Raw genomic sequence first — 18942 nt, 5'->3', positions numbered from 1 at the left:
AATTCACTCTCTTCCTTGCACGCCTTTCACCCTCGTGCATGTTCAGGCCCCAATCACTCAAAATCTTTTTCACTCCATTTTTCCACCTCCAATTTGGTCTCCCACTTCTCCTCGTCCCCTCCACCTCTGACACATAAATCCTCTTGGTCAATCTTTCCTCACTCATTCTCTCCATGTGACCAAACCATTTCAAAACACCCTCTTCTGCTCTCTCAACCACACTCTTTTTATTTCCACACATCTCTCTTACCCTTACATTACTTACTCAATCAAACCACCTCATACCACATATTGTCCTTAAACATCTCATTTCCAGCACATCCACCCTCCTACGCACAACTCTATCCACAGCCCACTCCTCACAGAAATACAACATACCTTTATAAAGGTACCCCATGTAATCCTCTTCCTCACTGGTTCACAAACTCCTCCATATTTAAAGCTCTCTCAGTCATAACATCCATCAATCAAGCTTTCCACCAGTTATCATCAGTCTCCCCTTCCAATTTTTACTTTAAATATTTTCATATTCATTCTTTATCATCCTCTTAACTACATCCTGTTCATTGGACTAAACCAACTCAACATTACATGTCAATCTAACTTTATTTCTGTTTATTCTATCTATTTACTGGTCACCATTAAAGCCTCTTTCTATTCCATGAAGTGGATTGGGTGCATACAACTTGTGAAATCACTCAAACACATCCTAAATCCATGCACAATATATTAGCATGAAAATGAATTTTTATTCTTATGCATGTGTTTCTCACTTTTCATCCGCACACACGAAGCTAACTCATCAAATGAGACCAATGTCTATACTCACATTCCCTCTAGGAATAAAATGCTTCCATGGTATTAATTTCCAAATCATTCCTCTGGCATCTTCATCTGGAAAATCTCTAACCCTAACCAATTCTCTAACAGCATCTATCCTTCTCTTCCTTGTGACATCAAACAACCCTGCTAGTGACCAATATTTATTTGGAACCATTCACCCTCCTTTTTACCTCCTTGCACAGATGCCTTAACCTCATGATCAAAAACTCCTCACTGCTTCTAATGGCTTTCCTCCTACACCTTATATTAGTAACATCTTCCACAAAGCAACTTTCTCAACCCTATCATATGATTTCTCCAAATCCATAAATGCCACATACAAATCCTTCTGTCTCTTTAAGTATCTCTCTTACAAGTTCTACATTGCAAACACCAAATCCATGCATCCTCTACCACTCCTTAAACCACATTTTTCCTCCTTAGTCTGAATCTCTGTGCATGCCATCACTCTTCCACACAACCTACCAGGTACATTCAACAAACTTATACTTTTATAATTTGAACATTCATCTTTGTTCCCCTTACCTTTAATGTAAAGGCACTATACAGGCCTTGTGCAAATCCTCAGGCACCTTACCTCATATGATATACATTTTTTTTTCTTTTTTTTTTTTTGCCGCTATCTCCCGCGTTTGTGAGGTAGCGCAAGGAAACAGACGAAAGAAATGGCCCAACCCACCCCCATACACATGTATATACATACGTCCACACACGCAAATATACATACCTACACAGCTTTCCATGGTTTACCCCAGACGCTTCACATGCCCTGATTCAATCCACTGACAGCACGTCAACCCTGGTATACCACATCGCTCCAATTCACTCTATTCCTTGCCCTCCTTTCACTCTCATGCATGTTCAGGCCTTGATCACACAAAATCTTTTTCACTCCATCTTTCCACCTCCAATTTGGTCTCCCACTTCTCCTCGTTCCCTCCACCTCTGACACATGTATCCTCTTGGTCAATCTTTCCTCACTCATTCTCTCCATGTGCCCAAACCATTTCAAAACACCCTCTTCTGCTCTCTCAACCACGCTCTTTTTATTTCCACACATCTCTCTTACCCTTACGTTGCTTACTCGATCAAACCACCTCACACCACACATTGTCCTCAAACATCTCATTTCCAGCACATCCACCCTCCTGCGCACAACTCTATCCATAGCCCACGCCTCACAACCATACAACATTGTTGGAACCACTATTCCTTCAAACATACCCATTTTTGCTTTCCGAGATAATGTTCTCGACTTCCACACATTCTTCAAGGCTCCCAGGATTTTCGCCCCCTCCCCCACCCTATGATCCATTTCCGCTTCCATGGTTCCATCCGCTGCCAGATCCACTCCCAGATATCTAAAACACTTTACTTCCTCCAGTTTTTCTCCATTCAAACTTACCTCCCAATTGACTTGACCCTCAACCCTACTGTACCTAATTACCTTGCTCTTATTCACATTTACTCTTAACTTTCTTCTTTCACACACTTTACCAAACTCAGTCACCAGCTTCTGCAGTTTCTCACATGAATCAGCCACCAGCGCTGTATCATCAGCAAACAACAACTGACTCACTTCCCAAGCTCTCTTATCCCCAACAGACTTCATACTTGCCCCTCTTTCCAAAACTCTTGCATTCACCTCCCTAACAACCCCATCCATAAACAAATTAAACAACCATGGCGACATCACACACCCCTGCTGCAAACCTACATTCACTGAGAACCAATCACTTTCCTCTCTTCCTACATGTACACATGCCTTACATCCTCAATAAAAACTTTTCACATACGTTTGAAAATCCTAACTAACCAATCAATAGCACAATCATCCCCTTTCTTTAAAAATTCAGCTGCATTACCATCTACTTCAGCTGCTTGCCTCATTTCATTTTACACAAGGCTTTCACCATCTTTTCTCTTTTCACCAAACCACTTGCTGCCATGGCTCTCTCACTTCTTGTAAATTCCTGACCTTATCAGCCCACATTTGCCACCTTCTCATCAAACATATTCAATGGTCCTTCAAAGTACTCACTCCATCTCCTTTGTACCTCTTTTTCTGCCTGTAAACACTTCTCCACTTGTCCCCTTCACATTATCAACCTCCTTCCAAAACAGATTCTTATTCTCCTTGAAGTTTGCTGATTTAACACTAGAAAAAATGGAGTGAAAATGGCCTTGAAAACTGGTGCAGAAGTGAATAAATGGGGATACATCACTATGAATCAAGAGAAAGGTGCAAGAGGTGAAAAAAAGGGCAAATGAGAGTTGGGGTGAGAGAGTATCATTAAATTTTAGGGAGAATAAAAAGATGTTCTGGAAGGAGGTAAATAAAGTGCGTAAGACAAGGGAGCAAATGGGAACTTCAGTGAAGGGCGCAAATGGGGAGGTGAAAACAAGTAGTGGTGATGTGAGAAGGAGATGGAGTGAGTATTTTGAAGGTTTGTTGAATGTGTTTGATGATAAAGTGGCAGATATAGGGTGTTTTGGTCGAGGTGGTGTGCAAAGTGAGAGGGTTAGGGAAAATGATTTGGTAAACAGAGAAGAGGTAGTGAAAGCTTTGCGGAAGATGAAAGCCGGCAAGGCAGCAGGTTTGGATGGTATTGCAGTGGAATTTATTAAAAAAGGGGGTGACTGTATTGTTGACTGGTTGGTAAGGTTATTTAATGTATGTATGATCTCATGGTGAGGTGCCTGAGGATTGGCGGAATGCATGCATAGTGCCATTGTACAAAGGCAAAAGGGATAAGAGTGAGTGCTCAAATTACAGAGGTATAAGTTTGTTGAGTATTCCTGGGAAATTATATGGGAGGGTATTGATTGAGAGGGTGAAGGCATGTACAGAGCATCAGATTGGGGAAGAGCAATGTGGTTTCAGAAGTGGTAGAGGATGTGTGGATCAGGTGTTTGCTTTGAAGAATGTATGTGAGAAATACTTAGAAAAGCAAATGGATCTGGAGAAGGCATATGATAGAGTTGATAGAGATGCTCTGTGGAAGGTATTAAGAATATATGGTGTGGGAGGAAAGTTGTTAGAAGCAGTGAAAAGTTTTTATCGAGGATGTAAGGCATGTGTACGTGTAGGAAGAGAGGAAAGTGATTGGTTCTCAGTGAATGTAGGTTTGCGGCAGGGGTGTGTGATGTCTCCATGGTTGTTTAATTTGTTTATGGATGGGGTTGTTAGGGAGGTAAATGCAAGAGTTTTGGAAAGAGGGGCAAGTATGAAGTCTGTTGGGGATGAGAGAGCTTGGGAAGTGAGTCAGTTGTTGTTCGCTGATGATACAGCGCTGGTGGCTGATTCATGTGAGAAACTGCAGAAGCTGGTGACTGAGTTTGGTAAAGTGTGTGGAAGAAGAAAGTTAAGAGTAAATGTGAATAAGAGCAAGGTTATTAGGTACAGTAGGGTTGAGGGTCAAGTCAATTGGGAGGTGAGTTTGAATGGAGAAAAACTGGAGGAAGTGAAGTGTTTTGGATATCTGGGAGTGGATCTGGCAGCGGATGGAACCATGGAAGCGGAAGTGGATCATAGGGTGGGGGAGGGGGCGAAAATTCTGGGGGCCTTGAAGAATGTGTGGAAGTCGAGAACATTATCTCGGAAAGCAAAAATGGGTATGTTTGAAGGAATAGTGGTTCCAACAATGTTGTATGGTTGCGAGGCGTGGGCTATGGATAGAGTTGTGCGCAGGAGGATGGATGTGCTGGAAATGAGTGACAATGTGTGGTGTGAGGTGGTTTGATCGAGTGAGTAACGTAAGGGTAAGAGAGATGTGTGGAAATAAAAAGAGCGTGGTTGAGAGAGCAGAAGAGGGTGTTTTGAAGTGGTTTGGGCACATGGAGAGAATGAGTGAGGAAAGATTGACCAAGAGGATATATGTGTCAGAGGTGGAGGGAACGAGGAGAAGAGGGAGACCAAATTGGAGGTGGAAAGATGGAGTGAAAAAGATTTTGTGTGATCGGGGCCTGAACATGCAGGAGGGTGAAAGGAGGGCAAGGAATAGAGTGAAATGGAGCGATGTGGTATACCGGGGTTGACGTGCTGTCGGTGGATTGAATCAGGGCATGTGAAGCGTCTGGGGTAAACCATGGAAAGCTGTGTAGGTATGTATATTTGCGTGTGTGGACGTATGTATATACATGTGTATGGGGGGGGTTGGGCCATTTCTTTCGTCTGTTTCCTTGCGCTACCTCGCAAACGCGGGAGACAGCGACAAAGTATAATAAAAAAAAAATATATAAATAAAAACATCACTATGAAGAAATAACAAACTGTCTGAGTAAGAATATAAAAATTACTCATAAGCATCAAACAGAGGACTTAAACAGAATGGAGACATGAATATGGAGCATACAGAACTAATCAAAGCAGGACATCAAGAGGGAATGAGAAGCCGAGTAATAATTGACCCAAGCATGTCAACTATAGGAACACACCTATTCAGGAAAATCACTTTTTTATCCTATCTAATGACCTATATATATCTCTAATGCCCATTCCTTCTGGGTTCTTTCATTAAGGGGGATGGCCACTGCAAAAAGTTCACATATCTCCTTACATGGCTCCCTCACATACACCATTCCATACATTCTTCCACCATTTCTCTTCCCTAGTACTCTATTTCCCCATGTCTCATGAGGCCTTCTTCTTACACCAACCCCTTTCATTGTAATATCATACACTCTCCTTGTAAACTCCACATCTTGCATTTTTTCCACATGCTCAAACCACCTTAATGTATTCATTTAACCCACTCTACCACCCCACAATTCATTCCCTTTGCTTTCCCTGCCATGCCACATCTCTCATACACCCCATCATCTCTTTCTTCATTCCATCTAGTCTTTCCACATGCTCCTCTCAAATAGCTCATCTCTACAGCCTGGCATGGGTCTTGACCTCCGTGACTCATTCCATGTCCATGCTTTGGCTGCATAGGTCACGTTTGAAAGGACTATGCTGTCCCTTAATCTTTTCTTCATTTCCATACATACTCTTCTACCCTTCATAACTCTATACCCTGTACCATTAATATATACCAAACATTCAGTACTTTCAATAAGTACCATAAGAAATGCTGTAGACAACATACATTATGCAGCACATAATGTCTGTACTGAATATGTGCAAGAGACACTTTGTTTCCTTCCTGAGGCTACATAACCAAGTTGATTGCAGATGGGGCACTCAAGTGGAGCAGCAAGACTGACTGCCTCCAAACAAGACATTGTCTGGATGCTGCCATCTTTGCCATCCTCAATAATCTGTTTTAAACTTGTGGGGAATTTCTCTGCAGCACCTGACCCCTCACCCCAGGTATGAAGGTTGTGCAGAACGGGATACTGCTTGACCCTCCAGAACCAATCCTGAATAACTTAGAGAGGCTCTGCACAAAGTACAGATTTTATCTTGTATCACAGCAACAAATATGGGTGTATCATGCTAATTTTGATCTTCAATTAATTTAGTGGGAAAAATATTTCTCCTTTTCAAACAGGTAAAGTATCCCTTATCTGAAATACCTGGGACCAAAAGTGCTTTGGATTTTGGAGTTTTTCATATCTATTTTTTTTATATTTATTATACTTAACCGCCATCTCCCACGTTAGCGAGGTAGTGCAAGGAAACAGACGAGGAATGGCCCAACCTACCCACATACACATGTATATATATATTTTTTTTTTTTTTTTTTATACTATTCGCCATTTCCCGCATTAGCGAGGTAGCGTTAAGAACAGAGGACTGGGACTTTGAGGGAATATCCTCACCTGGCCCCCTTCTCTGTTCCCTCTTTTTGAAAATTAAAAAAAAAAATGAGAGGGGAGGATTTCCAGCCCCCCGCTCCCTTCCCTTTTAGTCGCCTTTTACGACACGCAGGGAATACGTGGGAAGTATTCTTTCTCCCCTATCCCGAGATATATATATATATATATATATATATATATAAATGCCCACACATGCACAAGCACATACATTTCAACGTGTATATAAATATACATAAACAGAAATATACATATATATATACACATGCACATATACATGTAAGTAATGAAAGGGTAAGAGAGACGTGTGGTAATAAAAAGAGTGTGGTTGAGAGAGCAGAAGAGGGTGTTTTGAAGTGGTTTGGTCACATGGAGAGAATGAGCGAGGAAAGATTGACCAAGAGGATATATGTGTCAGAGGTGGAGGGGACGAGAAGTGGGGGACCAAACTGGAGGTGGAAAGATGGAGTGAAAAAGATTTTAAGTGATCGGGGCCTGAACATGCAGGAGGGTGAAAGGTGTGCAAGGAACAGAATGAATTGGAACGGTGTTATACCAGGGTCAATGTGCTGTCAATGGGTTGAACCAGGGGATGTGAAGCGTCTGGGGTAAACCATGGAAAGTTCTGTGGGGCCTGGAAGTGGAAAGGGAGCTGTGGTTTCGGTGCATTATACATGACAGCTAGAGACTGAGTGTGAACGAATGTGGCCTTTGTTGTCATTCCTAGCGCTACCTCGCGCACATGAGGGAGGAGGGGGTTTTCATTTCATGTGTGGCGGGGTGGCGACAAGAATGAATAAGGGCAGACAGTATGAATTATGTACATGTGTATATATGTATATGTCTGTGTGTGTATATATATGTATACATTGAGATGTACAGGTATGTATAGGTGCGTGTGTGGACGTGTATGTATATACATGTGTATGTGGTCGGGTTGGGCCATTCTTTCATCTGTTTCCTTGCGCTACCTCGCTAACGCGAGAGACAGCGACAAAGTATAGGAAAAAAAAAATATACATACTTGCTGCCTTCATCCATTCCCACCACCACCCTGCCACACATGAAATAGCTCTGCACAAAGTACAGATTTTATTTTGTATCACAGTAACAAATATGGGTGTGTCATACTAATTTTGATCTTCAATTAATCTAGTGGGAAACATATTTCTCCTTTTCAAACAGGTACAGCATCCCTTATCCGAAATACCTAGGACCAAAAGTGTTTTGGATTTTGGAGCTTTACATATCTATTTATTTATTATATTTATTTATTTATTTTGCTTTGTCGCTCTCTCCCGTGTTAGCGAGGTAGCACAAGGAAACAGACGAAAGAATGGCCCAACCCGCCCACATACAAATGTATATACATACACGTCCACACACGCAAATATACATACCTATACATCTCAATGTACACATATATATATACACACACAGACATATACATATATACACATGTACATAATTCATAGTCTGCCTTTATTTGTTCCCATCGCCACCTCGCCACACATGGAATAACATCCACCTCCCCCCTCATGTGTGCAAGGTAGCGCTAGGAAAAGACACCAAAGGCCACATTCGTTCACAATCGGTCTCTAGCTGTCATGTAATAATGCACCGAAACCACAGCTCCCTTTCCACATCCAGGCCCCACACAACTTTCCAAGGTTTACCCCAGATGCTTCACATGCCTGGTTCAATCCATTGACAGCACGTCGACCCCGGTATACCACATCGTTCCAATTCACTCTATTCCTTGCATGCCTTTCATCCTCCTGCATGTTCAGGCCCCGATCACTCAAAATCTTTTTCACTCCATCTTTCCACCTCCAATTTGGTCTCCCACTTCTCCTCGTTCCCTCCATCTCCGACACATATATCCTCTTGGTCAATCTTTCCTCACTCATTCTCTCCATGTGACCAAACCATTTCAAAACACCCTCTTCTACTCTCTCAACCACACTCTTTTTATTTCCACACATCTCTCTTACCCTTACATTACTTACTCGATCAAACCACCTCACACCACATATTGTCCTCAAACATCTCATTCCCAGCACATCCATCCTCCTGCGCACAACTCTATCCATAGCCCACGCCTCGCAACCATACAACATTGTTGGAACCACTATTCCTTCAAACATACCCATTTTTGCTTTCCAAGATAATGTTCTCGACTTCCACACATTCTTCAAGGCTCCCAGAATTTTCGCCCCCTCCCCCACCCTATGATTCACTTCTGCTTCCATGGTTCCATCCACTGCCAGATCCACTCCCAGATATCTAAAACACTTTACTTCCTCCAGTTTTTTTCCATTCAAACTTACCTCCCAATTGACTTGACCCTCAACCCTACTGTACCTAATAACCTTGCTCTTATTCACATTTACTCTTAACTTTCTTCTTTCACACACTTTACCAAACTCATTCACCAGCTTCTGCAGTTTCTTACATGAATCAGCCACCAGCGCTGTATCATCAGCGAACAACAACTGACTCACTTCCCAAGCTCTCTCATCCACAACAGACTGCATACTTGCCCCTCTTTCCAAAACTCTTGCATTCACCTCCCTAACAACCCCATCCATAAACAAATTAAACAACCATGTAGACATCACACACCCCCGCCGCAAACCTACATTCACTGAGAACCAATCACTTTCCTCTCTTCCTACACATACACATGCCTTACATCCTCGATAAAAACTTTTCACTGCTTCTAACAACTTGCCTCCCACACCATATATTCTTAATACCTTCCCCAGAGCATCTCTATCAACTCTATCATATGCCTTCTCCAGATCCATAAATGCTACATACAAATCCATTTGTTTTTCTAAGTATTTCTCATATACATTCTTCAAAGCAAACACCTGATCCACACATCCTCTACCACTTCTGAAACCACACTGCTCCTCCCCAATCTGATGCTCTGTACATGCCTTCACCCTCTCAATCAATATCCTCCCATATAATTTACCAGGAATACCCAACAAACTTATACCTCTGTAATTTGAGCACTCACTCTTATCCCCTTTGCGTTTGTACAATGGCACTATGCAGGCATTCCGCCAATCCTCAGGCACCACACCATGAGTCATACATACATTAAATAACCTTACCAACCAGTCAACAACACAGTCATCCCCTTTTTTTAATAAAGTCCACTGCAATACCATCCAAACCTGCTGCCCTGCCGGCTTTCATCTTCCGTAAAGCTTTTACTACCTCTTCCCTATTTACCAAATCATTTTCCCTAAACCTCTCACTTTGCACACCACCTCGACCAAAACACCCTATATCTGCCACTCTATCATCAAACACATTCAACAAACCTTCAAAATACTCACTCCATCTCCTTCTCACATCACCACTACTTGTTATCATCTCCCCATTAGCCCCCTTCACTGAAGTTCCCATTTGCTCCCTTGTCTTATGCACTTTATTTACCTCCTTCCAAAACATCTTTTTATTCTCCCTGAAATTTAATGATACTCTCTCACCCCAACTCTCATTTGCCCTCTTTTTCACCTTGTGCACCTTTCTCTTGACCTCCTGCCTCTTTCTTTTATACATCTCCCACTCATTTGCATTTTTTCCCAGCAAAAATCGTCCAAATTCCTCTCTCTTCTCTTTCACTAATAATCTTACTTCTTCATTCCACCACTCACTACCTTTTCTAATCAACCCACCTCCCACGCTTCTCATGCCACAAGCATCTTTTGCGCAAGCCATCACTGCTTCCCTAAATACATCCCATTCCTCCCCCACTCCCCTTACCTCCTTTGTTCTCACCTTTTTCCATTCTGTATTCAGTCTCTCCTGGTACTTCCTCACACAAGTCTCCTTCCCAAGCTCACTTACTCTCACCACTCTCTTCACCCCAACATTCTCTCTTCTTTTCTGAAAACCCCCTCAAATCTTCACCTTCGCCTCCACAAGATAATGATCAGACATCCCTCCAGTTGCACCTCTCAGCACATTAACATCCAAAAGTCTCTCTTTCGTGCATCTATCAATTAACACGTAATCCAATAACGCTCTCTGGCCATCTCTCCTACTTACATATGTATACTTATGTATATCTCGCTTTTTAAACCAGGTATTCCCAATCACCAGTCCTTTTTCAGCACATAAATCTACAAGCTCTTCACCATTTCCATTTACAACACTGAACACTCCATGTATACCAATTATTCCCTCAACTGCCACATTACTCACCTTTGCATTTAAATCACCCATCACTATAACCCGGTCTTGTGCATCAAAACCACTAACACACTCATTCAGCTGCTCCCAAAACACTTGCCTCTCATGATCATTCTTCTCATGCCCAGGTGCATATGCACCAATAATCACCCATCTCTCTCCATCAACTTTCAGTTTTATCCATATCAATCTAGAATTTATTTTCTTACACTCTATCACATACTCCCACAACTCCTGATTCAGGAGTAGTGCTACTCCTTCCCTTGCTCTTGTCCTCTCACTAACCCCTGACTTTACTCCCAAGACATTCCCAAACCACTCTTCCCCTTTACCCTTGAGCTTCGTTTCACTCAGAGCCAAAACATCTAGGTTCCTTTCCTCAAACATACTACCTATCTCTCCTTTTTTCTCATCTTGGTTACATCCACACACACTTAGACACCCTAATCTGAGCCTTCAAGGAGGATGAGCACTCCTTGCGTGACTCCTTCTTCTGTTTCCCCTTTTAGAAAGTTAAAATACAAGGAGGGGAGGGTTTCTGGCCCCCCGCTCGCATCCCTTTAGTCGCCTTCTACGACACGTGAGGAATGCATGGGAAGTATTCTTTCTCCCCGATCCCTTTTTTTCATATTCATTTTACTTAACCACCATCTCCCATGTCAGCGTGGTTGTGCAAGGAAACAGACGAGGAATGGCCCAACCTACCCACATATTTTTTTTTTTTTTTTTTATATGTCGCTTTCCGCTTGCGAGTACGTAAGAAAAGACGAAGAAACCCACCCCCCCCTATTATAAATCTCCACACACGCAAATACATACAGTTTCCAGGTCCCATTCCCTTTTGTCCACACACGCAATACGTACTTCACATATTACATATACTTACAAGACATATACATGTATACAATGTACATATCCATACTTTGCTGCCTTCATCCATTCCCGCCGCCACCCCGCCACACATGAAATTAGCTCTGCACAAAGTACAGATTTTATCTTGTATCACAGCAACAAATATGGGTGTGTCATGCTAATTTTGATCTTCAATTAATCTGTGGGAAACATATTTCTCCTTTTCAAACAGGTAGAGTATCCCTTATCCGAAATACCTGGGAACAGAAGTGGTTTGGATTTTGGAGCTTTTCACGTCTATTTATTTATTATATTTATTTATTTATTTTGCTTTGTCGCTCTCTCCCGTGTTAGCGAGGTAGCACAAGGAAACAGACGAAAGAATGGCCCAACCCGCCCACATACAAATGTATATACATACACGTCCACACACGCAAATATACATACCTATACATCTCAATGTACACATATATATATACACACACAGACATATACATATATACACATGTACATAATTCATAGTCTGCCTTTATTTGTTCCCATCGCCACCTCGCCACACATGGAATAACATCCACCTCCCCCCTCATGTGTGCAAGGTAGCGCTAGGAAAAGACACCAAAGGCCCCATTCGTTCACAATCGGTCTCTAGCTGTCATGTAATAATGCACCGAAACCACAGCTCCCTTTCCACATCCAGGCCCCACACAACTTTCCAAGGTTTACCCCAGACGCTTCACATGCCTGGTTCAATCCATTGACAGCACGTCGACCCCGGTATACCACATCGTTCCAATTCACTCTATTCCTTGCATGCCTTTCATCCTCCTGCATGTTCAGGCCCCGATCACTCAAAATCTTTTTCACTCCATCTTTCCACCTCCAATTTGGTCTCCCACTTCTCCTCGTTCCCTCCATCTCCGACACATATATCCTCTTGGTCAATCTTTCCTCACTCATTCTCTCCATGTGACCAAACCATTTCAAAACACCCTCTTCTACTCTCTCAACCACACTCTTTTTATTTCCACACATCTCTCTTACCCTTACATTACTTACTCGATCAAACCACCTCACACCACATATTGTCCTCAAACATCTCATTCCCAGCACATCCATCCTCCTGCGCACAACTCTATCCATAGCCCACGCCTCGCAACCATACAACATTGTTGGAACCACTATTCCTTCAAACATACCCATTTTTGCTTTCCAAGATAATGTTCTCGACTTCCACACATTCTTCAAGGCTCCCAGAATTTTCGCCCCCTCCCCCACCCTATGATTCACTTCTGCTTCCATGGTTCCATCCACTGCCAGATCCACTCCCAGATATCTAAAACACTTTACTTCCTCCAGTTTTTTTCCATTCAAACTTACCTCCCAATTGACTTGACCCTCAACCCTACTGTACCTAATAACCTTGCTCTTATTCACATTTACTCTTAACTTTCTTCTTTCACACACTTTACCAAACTCATTCACCAGCTTCTGCAGTTTCTTACATGAATCAGCCACCAGCGCTGTATCATCAGCGAACAACAACTGACTCACTTCCCAAGCTCTCTCATCCACAACAGACTGCATACTTGCCCCTCTTTCCAAAACTCTTGCATTCACCTCCCTAACAACCCCATCCATAAACAAATTAAACAACCATGTAGACATCACACACCCCCGCCGCAAACCTACATTCACTGAGAACCAATCACTTTCCTCTCTTCCTACACATACACATGCCTTACATCCTCGATAAAAACTTTTCACTGCTTCTAACAACTTGCCTCCCACACCATATATTCTTAATACCTTCCCCAGAGCATCTCTATCAACTCTATCATATGCCTTCTCCAGATCCATAAATGCTACATACAAATCCATTTGTTTTTCTAAGTATTTCTCATATACATTCTTCAAAGCAAACACCTGATCCACACATCCTCTACCACTTCTGAAACCACACTGCTCCTCCCCAATCTGATGCTCTGTACATGCCTTCACCCTCTCAATCAATATCCTCCCATATAATTTACCAGGAATACCCAACAAACTTATACCTCTGTAATTTGAGCACTCACTCTTATCCCCTTTGCGTTTGTACAATGGCACTATGCAGGCATTCCGCCAATCCTCAGGCACCACACCATGAGTCATACATACATTAAATAACCTTACCAACCAGTCAACAACACAGTCATCCCCTTTTTTTAATAAAGTCCACTGCAATACCATCCAAACCTGCTGCCCTGCCGGCTTTCATCTTCCGTAAAGCTTTTACTACCTCTTCCCTATTTACCAAATCATTTTCCCTAAACCTCTCACTTTGCACACCACCTCGACCAAAACACCCTATATCTGCCACTCTATCATCAAACACATTCAACAAACCTTCAAAATACTCACTCCATCTCCTTCTCACATCACCACTACTTGTTATCATCTCCCCATTAGCCCCCTTCACTGAAGTTCCCATTTGCTCCCTTGTCTTATGCACTTTATTTACCTCCTTCCAAAACATCTTTTTATTCTCCCTGAAATTTAATGATACTCTCTCACCCCAACTCTCATTTGCCCTCTTTTTCACCTTGTGCACCTTTCTCTTGACCTCCTGCCTCTTTCTTTTATACATCTCCCACTCATTTGCATTTTTTCCCAGCAAAAATCGTCCAAATTCCTCTCTCTTCTCTTTCACTAATAATCTTACTTCTTCATTCCACCACTCACTACCTTTTCTAATCAACCCACCTCCCACGCTTCTCATGCCACAAGCATCTTTTGCGCAAGCCATCACTGCTTCCCTAAATACATCCCATTCCTCCCCCACTCCCCTTACCTCCTTTGTTCTCACCTTTTTCCATTCTGTATTCAGTCTCTCCTGGTACTTCCTCACACAAGTCTCCTTCCCAAGCTCACTTACTCTCACCACTCTCTTCACCCCAACATTCTCTCTTCTTTTCTGAAAACCCCCTCAAATCTTCACCTTCGCCTCCACAAGATAATGATCAGACATCCCTCCAGTTGCACCTCTCAGCACATTAACATCCAAAAGTCTCTCTTTCGTGCATCTATCAATTAACACGTAATCCAATAACGCTCTCTGGCCATCTCTCCTACTTACATATGTATACTTATGTATATCTCGCTTTTTAAACCAGGTATTCCCAATCACCAGTCCTTTTTCAGCACATAAATCTACAAGCTCTTCACCATTTCCATTTACAACACTGAACACTCCATGTATACCAATTATTCCCTCAACTGCCACATTACTCACCTTTGCATTTAAATCACCCATCACTATAACCCGGTCTTGTGCATCAAAACCACTAACACACTCATTCAGCTGCTCCCAAAACACTTGCCTCTCATGATCATTCTTCTCATGCCCAGGTGCATATGCACCAATAATCACCCATCTCTCTCCATCAACTTTCAGTTTTATCCATATCAATCTAGAATTTATTTTCTTACACTCTATCACATACTCCCACAACTCCTGATTCAGGAGTAGTGCTACTCCTTCCCTTGCTCTTGTCCTCTCACTAACCCCTGACTTTACTCCCAAGACATTCCCAAACCACTCTTCCCCTTTACCCTTGAGCTTCGTTTCACTCAGAGCCAAAACATCTAGGTTCCTTTCCTCAAACATACTACCTATCTCTCCTTTTTTCTCATCTTGGTTACATCCACACACACTTAGACACCCTAATCTGAGCCTTCAAGGAGGATGAGCACTCCTTGCATGACTCCTTCTTCTGTTTCCCCTTTTAGAAAGTTAAAATACAAGGAGGGGAGGGTTTCTGGCCCCCCGCTCGCATCCCTTTAGTCGCCTTCTACGACACGTGAGGAATGCATGGGAAGTATTCTTTCTCCCCGATCCCTTTTTTTCATATTCATTATACTTAACCACCATCTCCCATGTCAGCGAGGTAGTGCAAGGAAACAGACGAGGAATGGCCCAACCTACCCACATATATATGTATATATATAAATGCCCACACACGCACATACATGTACATTTCAACATGTACTTACATATACTTACACAGACATATACATGTATACAATGTACATATCCATACTTGCTGCCTTCATCCATTCCCGCCGCCACCCCGCCACACATGAAATAGCTCTGCACAAAGTACAGATTTTATCTTGTATCACAGCAACAAATATGGGTGTGTCATGCTAATTTTGATCTTCAATTAATCTGGTGGGAAACATATTTCTCCTTTTCAAACAGGTAGAGTATCCCTTATCCGAAATACCTGGGAACAGAAGTGGTTTGGATTTTGGAGCTTTTCACGTCTATTTTTCATTTTTATTATACTTAACCGCCATCTCCCATGTTAGCGAGGTAGCACAAGGAAACAGACGAGGAATGGCCCAGCCTACCCAAATACACATATGTATACATATAAGCGCCCACACATGCACGGGTAGAGTATCCCTTTTCCGAAATACCTGGGAACAGAAGTGTTTTGGATTTTGGAGCTTTTCACATCTATTTTTCATATTCATTATACTTAACCGCCATCTCCCACATTAGCGAGGTAGCACAAGGAAACAGACAAGGAATGGCCCAGCCTACCCAAATACACATGTATATATATAAGCGCCCACACACACACATGAAATAACCCCTCCCCCCCCAAGGAAAGGCAGCGCCAGGAAGACAAAAAATGCCACATTCGTTCACACTCAGTCTCTAGCTGTCATGTGTAATGCACCAAAAACCATAGCTCCCTTTCCACATTCAGGCCCCACACACCTTTCCATGGTTTACACCAGGTGCTTCACATGCCCCGGTTCAATCCACTGACAGCACATCAACCTCATATACCACATCATTCCAATTCAATCTAATCCTTGCACGCCTTTCACCCCCCTGTATGTTCAGGCCCCGATCGCTCAAAATCTTTTTCACTCCATCCTTCAACCTCCAATTTGTTCTCTTGCTTCTCCTTCTTCCCTTCACCTCTAACACATATATCCTCTTTGTCAATCTTTCCTTACTCATTCTCTCCATGTGTCCAAACCATTTCAACACATCCTCTTCTGCTCTCTCAACCACACTCTTTTTAGTACCACACATCTCTCTTACCAAGAATATTGAGTGGCAGATATAGGGTATTTTGGCCGAGGTTGTGTGTGAAGTGAGAGGTCAGGGAGAATGATTTGGTAAACAGAGAAGAGGTAGTGAAAGCTCTGCGGAAGATGAAAGCCAGCAAGGCGGTAGGTTTGGATGGTATTGCATTGGACTTTAATAAAAAAGAGGGTGACTGTGTTGTTGACTGGTTGGTGAGGATATCTAATGTACGTATGGTTCATATCGAAGTGCCTGAGGGATGGCGGAATGCATGCACAGTGCCATTGTACAAAGGCAAAGATGGGTGTTCATTTATAAAGGTATAAGTTTGTTGAGTACTCTTGGGAAATAATATGGAAGGGTATTGATGGAGAGGGTAAATGCATGTAGAGAGCATCAGACTGGGGAAGAGCAGTGTGGTTTCAGAAGTGGTAGAGGATGTGAGTATCAGGTGTTTGCTTTGAAGAATGTATGTGACAAATACTTAAAAAAACAGATGGATTTGTATGTAGCATTTATGGATCTGGAGAAGGCACATAATAGAATTGATAGAGATGCTCTCTGGAAGGTATTAAGAGTATATGGTGTGAAAGGTAAGTTGCTAGAAGCAGTGAAAAGTTTTTATCGAGGATGTAAGGCATGTGTAAGAGGAGGAAGAGAGAAAAGTGATTGGTTTCCAGTGAATGTCGGTTTGCAGCAGGGGTGTGTGATGTCTCCATGGTTATCTAATTTGTTTATGGATGGGGCAGTTAGGGAGGTGATTACAAGAGTTTTGGAAAGAGGGGTAAGTATGCAGTCTGTTGTGAATGAGAGGGCTTGGGAAGTGAGTCAGTTGTTCTTTATGCATGTAGTCTTGTATTGCTGGATATTTACATATTTTCCATCATTTACACTTCGTAATGATGTGAGTTTGTCTTTGCACTCATAATGTAAGAAATCCCTAAATGGCATTTGGTTTGTTGGCCGCCAGGCACACTTTAACACAGACATTGGGTTTTATTATTATATTACAGAGGGTAGTGTTATGCCATTTATAGGCTTTCGTACTAACACTATGAATTCCCGTATATCAACCATCAAATACGACACATGGCTACAGAAAGCATCATGTGACTTTCACACACACAGGGGTACCAACCACACAGGGATTCTTGCAGGGCGTATCACAGTCAAGGGTACTATATAATTTTTTAGTGGGTGTACATTTGCATTAAAAGATACTGTATGCAATAAGTTTCTGGCTACCTGAATACTACATAATAAAGCTTTTTCTGTAATAATTAGCATGAAACTGAACAGTTTTGTACTCCTGAGTACCAGTTTCTGATGAAAATAAGAATTAAGATTAATAATACTGTTAACTGTAAAGGTAGAGAAATAACATGTTTGTACAGTACTTAAAATAAAAGAAAAATGGTCATTGGATACTGGTAGAACAGATGAGAGACATATTGCTTGAATAACAGGATATAGAGACTGTTAGTTCAATGTACAAACAGATAAAATACATGAAATCATATGGTGAAGAAGACAAAGAGGCACTACAAATAGGTTGAAGTAAATTATATTAATAATGCTTAATAAACATGTTCATTCTCAAACATAGAAAATTTAAAGAATCTTACTTACAACTGAGAGAGTTATCAAGAAATGATGGGTCAGACTGGTTACCAATAACACTGCTGTCTGTCCCTTGGACTGCAGAAACATATGAAGTGTCAAGACTACAGGGTGATGCAATACTGTAACTGCCTGAAGCTTGCTGAGCTGTCTGGAATTAAATATGAATTACAGCATATTCTTCAAATATTTTCCATTTTGTCCTCAATGATCACCAACATGATCATATTTATTCAATTTAATAATTACCCTAACACTACTTTCTTACAGCTCCTGTAGCTTAAGGCTGCACTACTTCCAGTTGCAGGTACATATAAACTCCTTTGGAATGAGAAATTCTTTGATGAGACTGTACTCCCAGTGATACAGGCACACAAGTTGACTTTGACTCATAGTGTAACCTCAAGCAGGAAGAGTCTGGCAACATCTTGTATCTGCAAATATATTTATCTATTTATTTATTTTGCTTTGTCGCTGTCTCCTGCGTTTGCGAGGTAGCGCAAGGAAACAGACGAAAGAAATGGCCCGACCCACCCCCATACACATGTACATACATACACGTCCCC

General features: G+C 42.0%; 1 protein-coding gene across 1 annotated transcript in view; it reads right to left on the bottom strand.

The window, feature by feature from the left end:
• dlt (codanin-1 like protein dlt) overlaps positions 1 to 18942 on the bottom strand; it is a 183661-nt gene that overhangs the window by 51498 nt on the left and 113221 nt on the right. Inside the window, exon 14 of the mRNA XM_071663855.1 lies at positions 18386 to 18527. Within this exon, the coding sequence (XP_071519956.1) occupies positions 18386 to 18527 (142 nt within the window). The remainder of the gene's footprint in view (positions 1 to 18385; positions 18528 to 18942) is intronic.

This window comes from Panulirus ornatus, chromosome 1, assembly GCF_036320965.1.
Source record: "Panulirus ornatus isolate Po-2019 chromosome 1, ASM3632096v1, whole genome shotgun sequence".
NCBI classification, from domain to species: domain Eukaryota; kingdom Metazoa; phylum Arthropoda; class Malacostraca; order Decapoda; family Palinuridae; genus Panulirus; species Panulirus ornatus.
The sequence above is the reverse complement of the archived record's forward strand: the minus strand, read 5'-3'. Positions and strand labels throughout refer to the sequence as shown.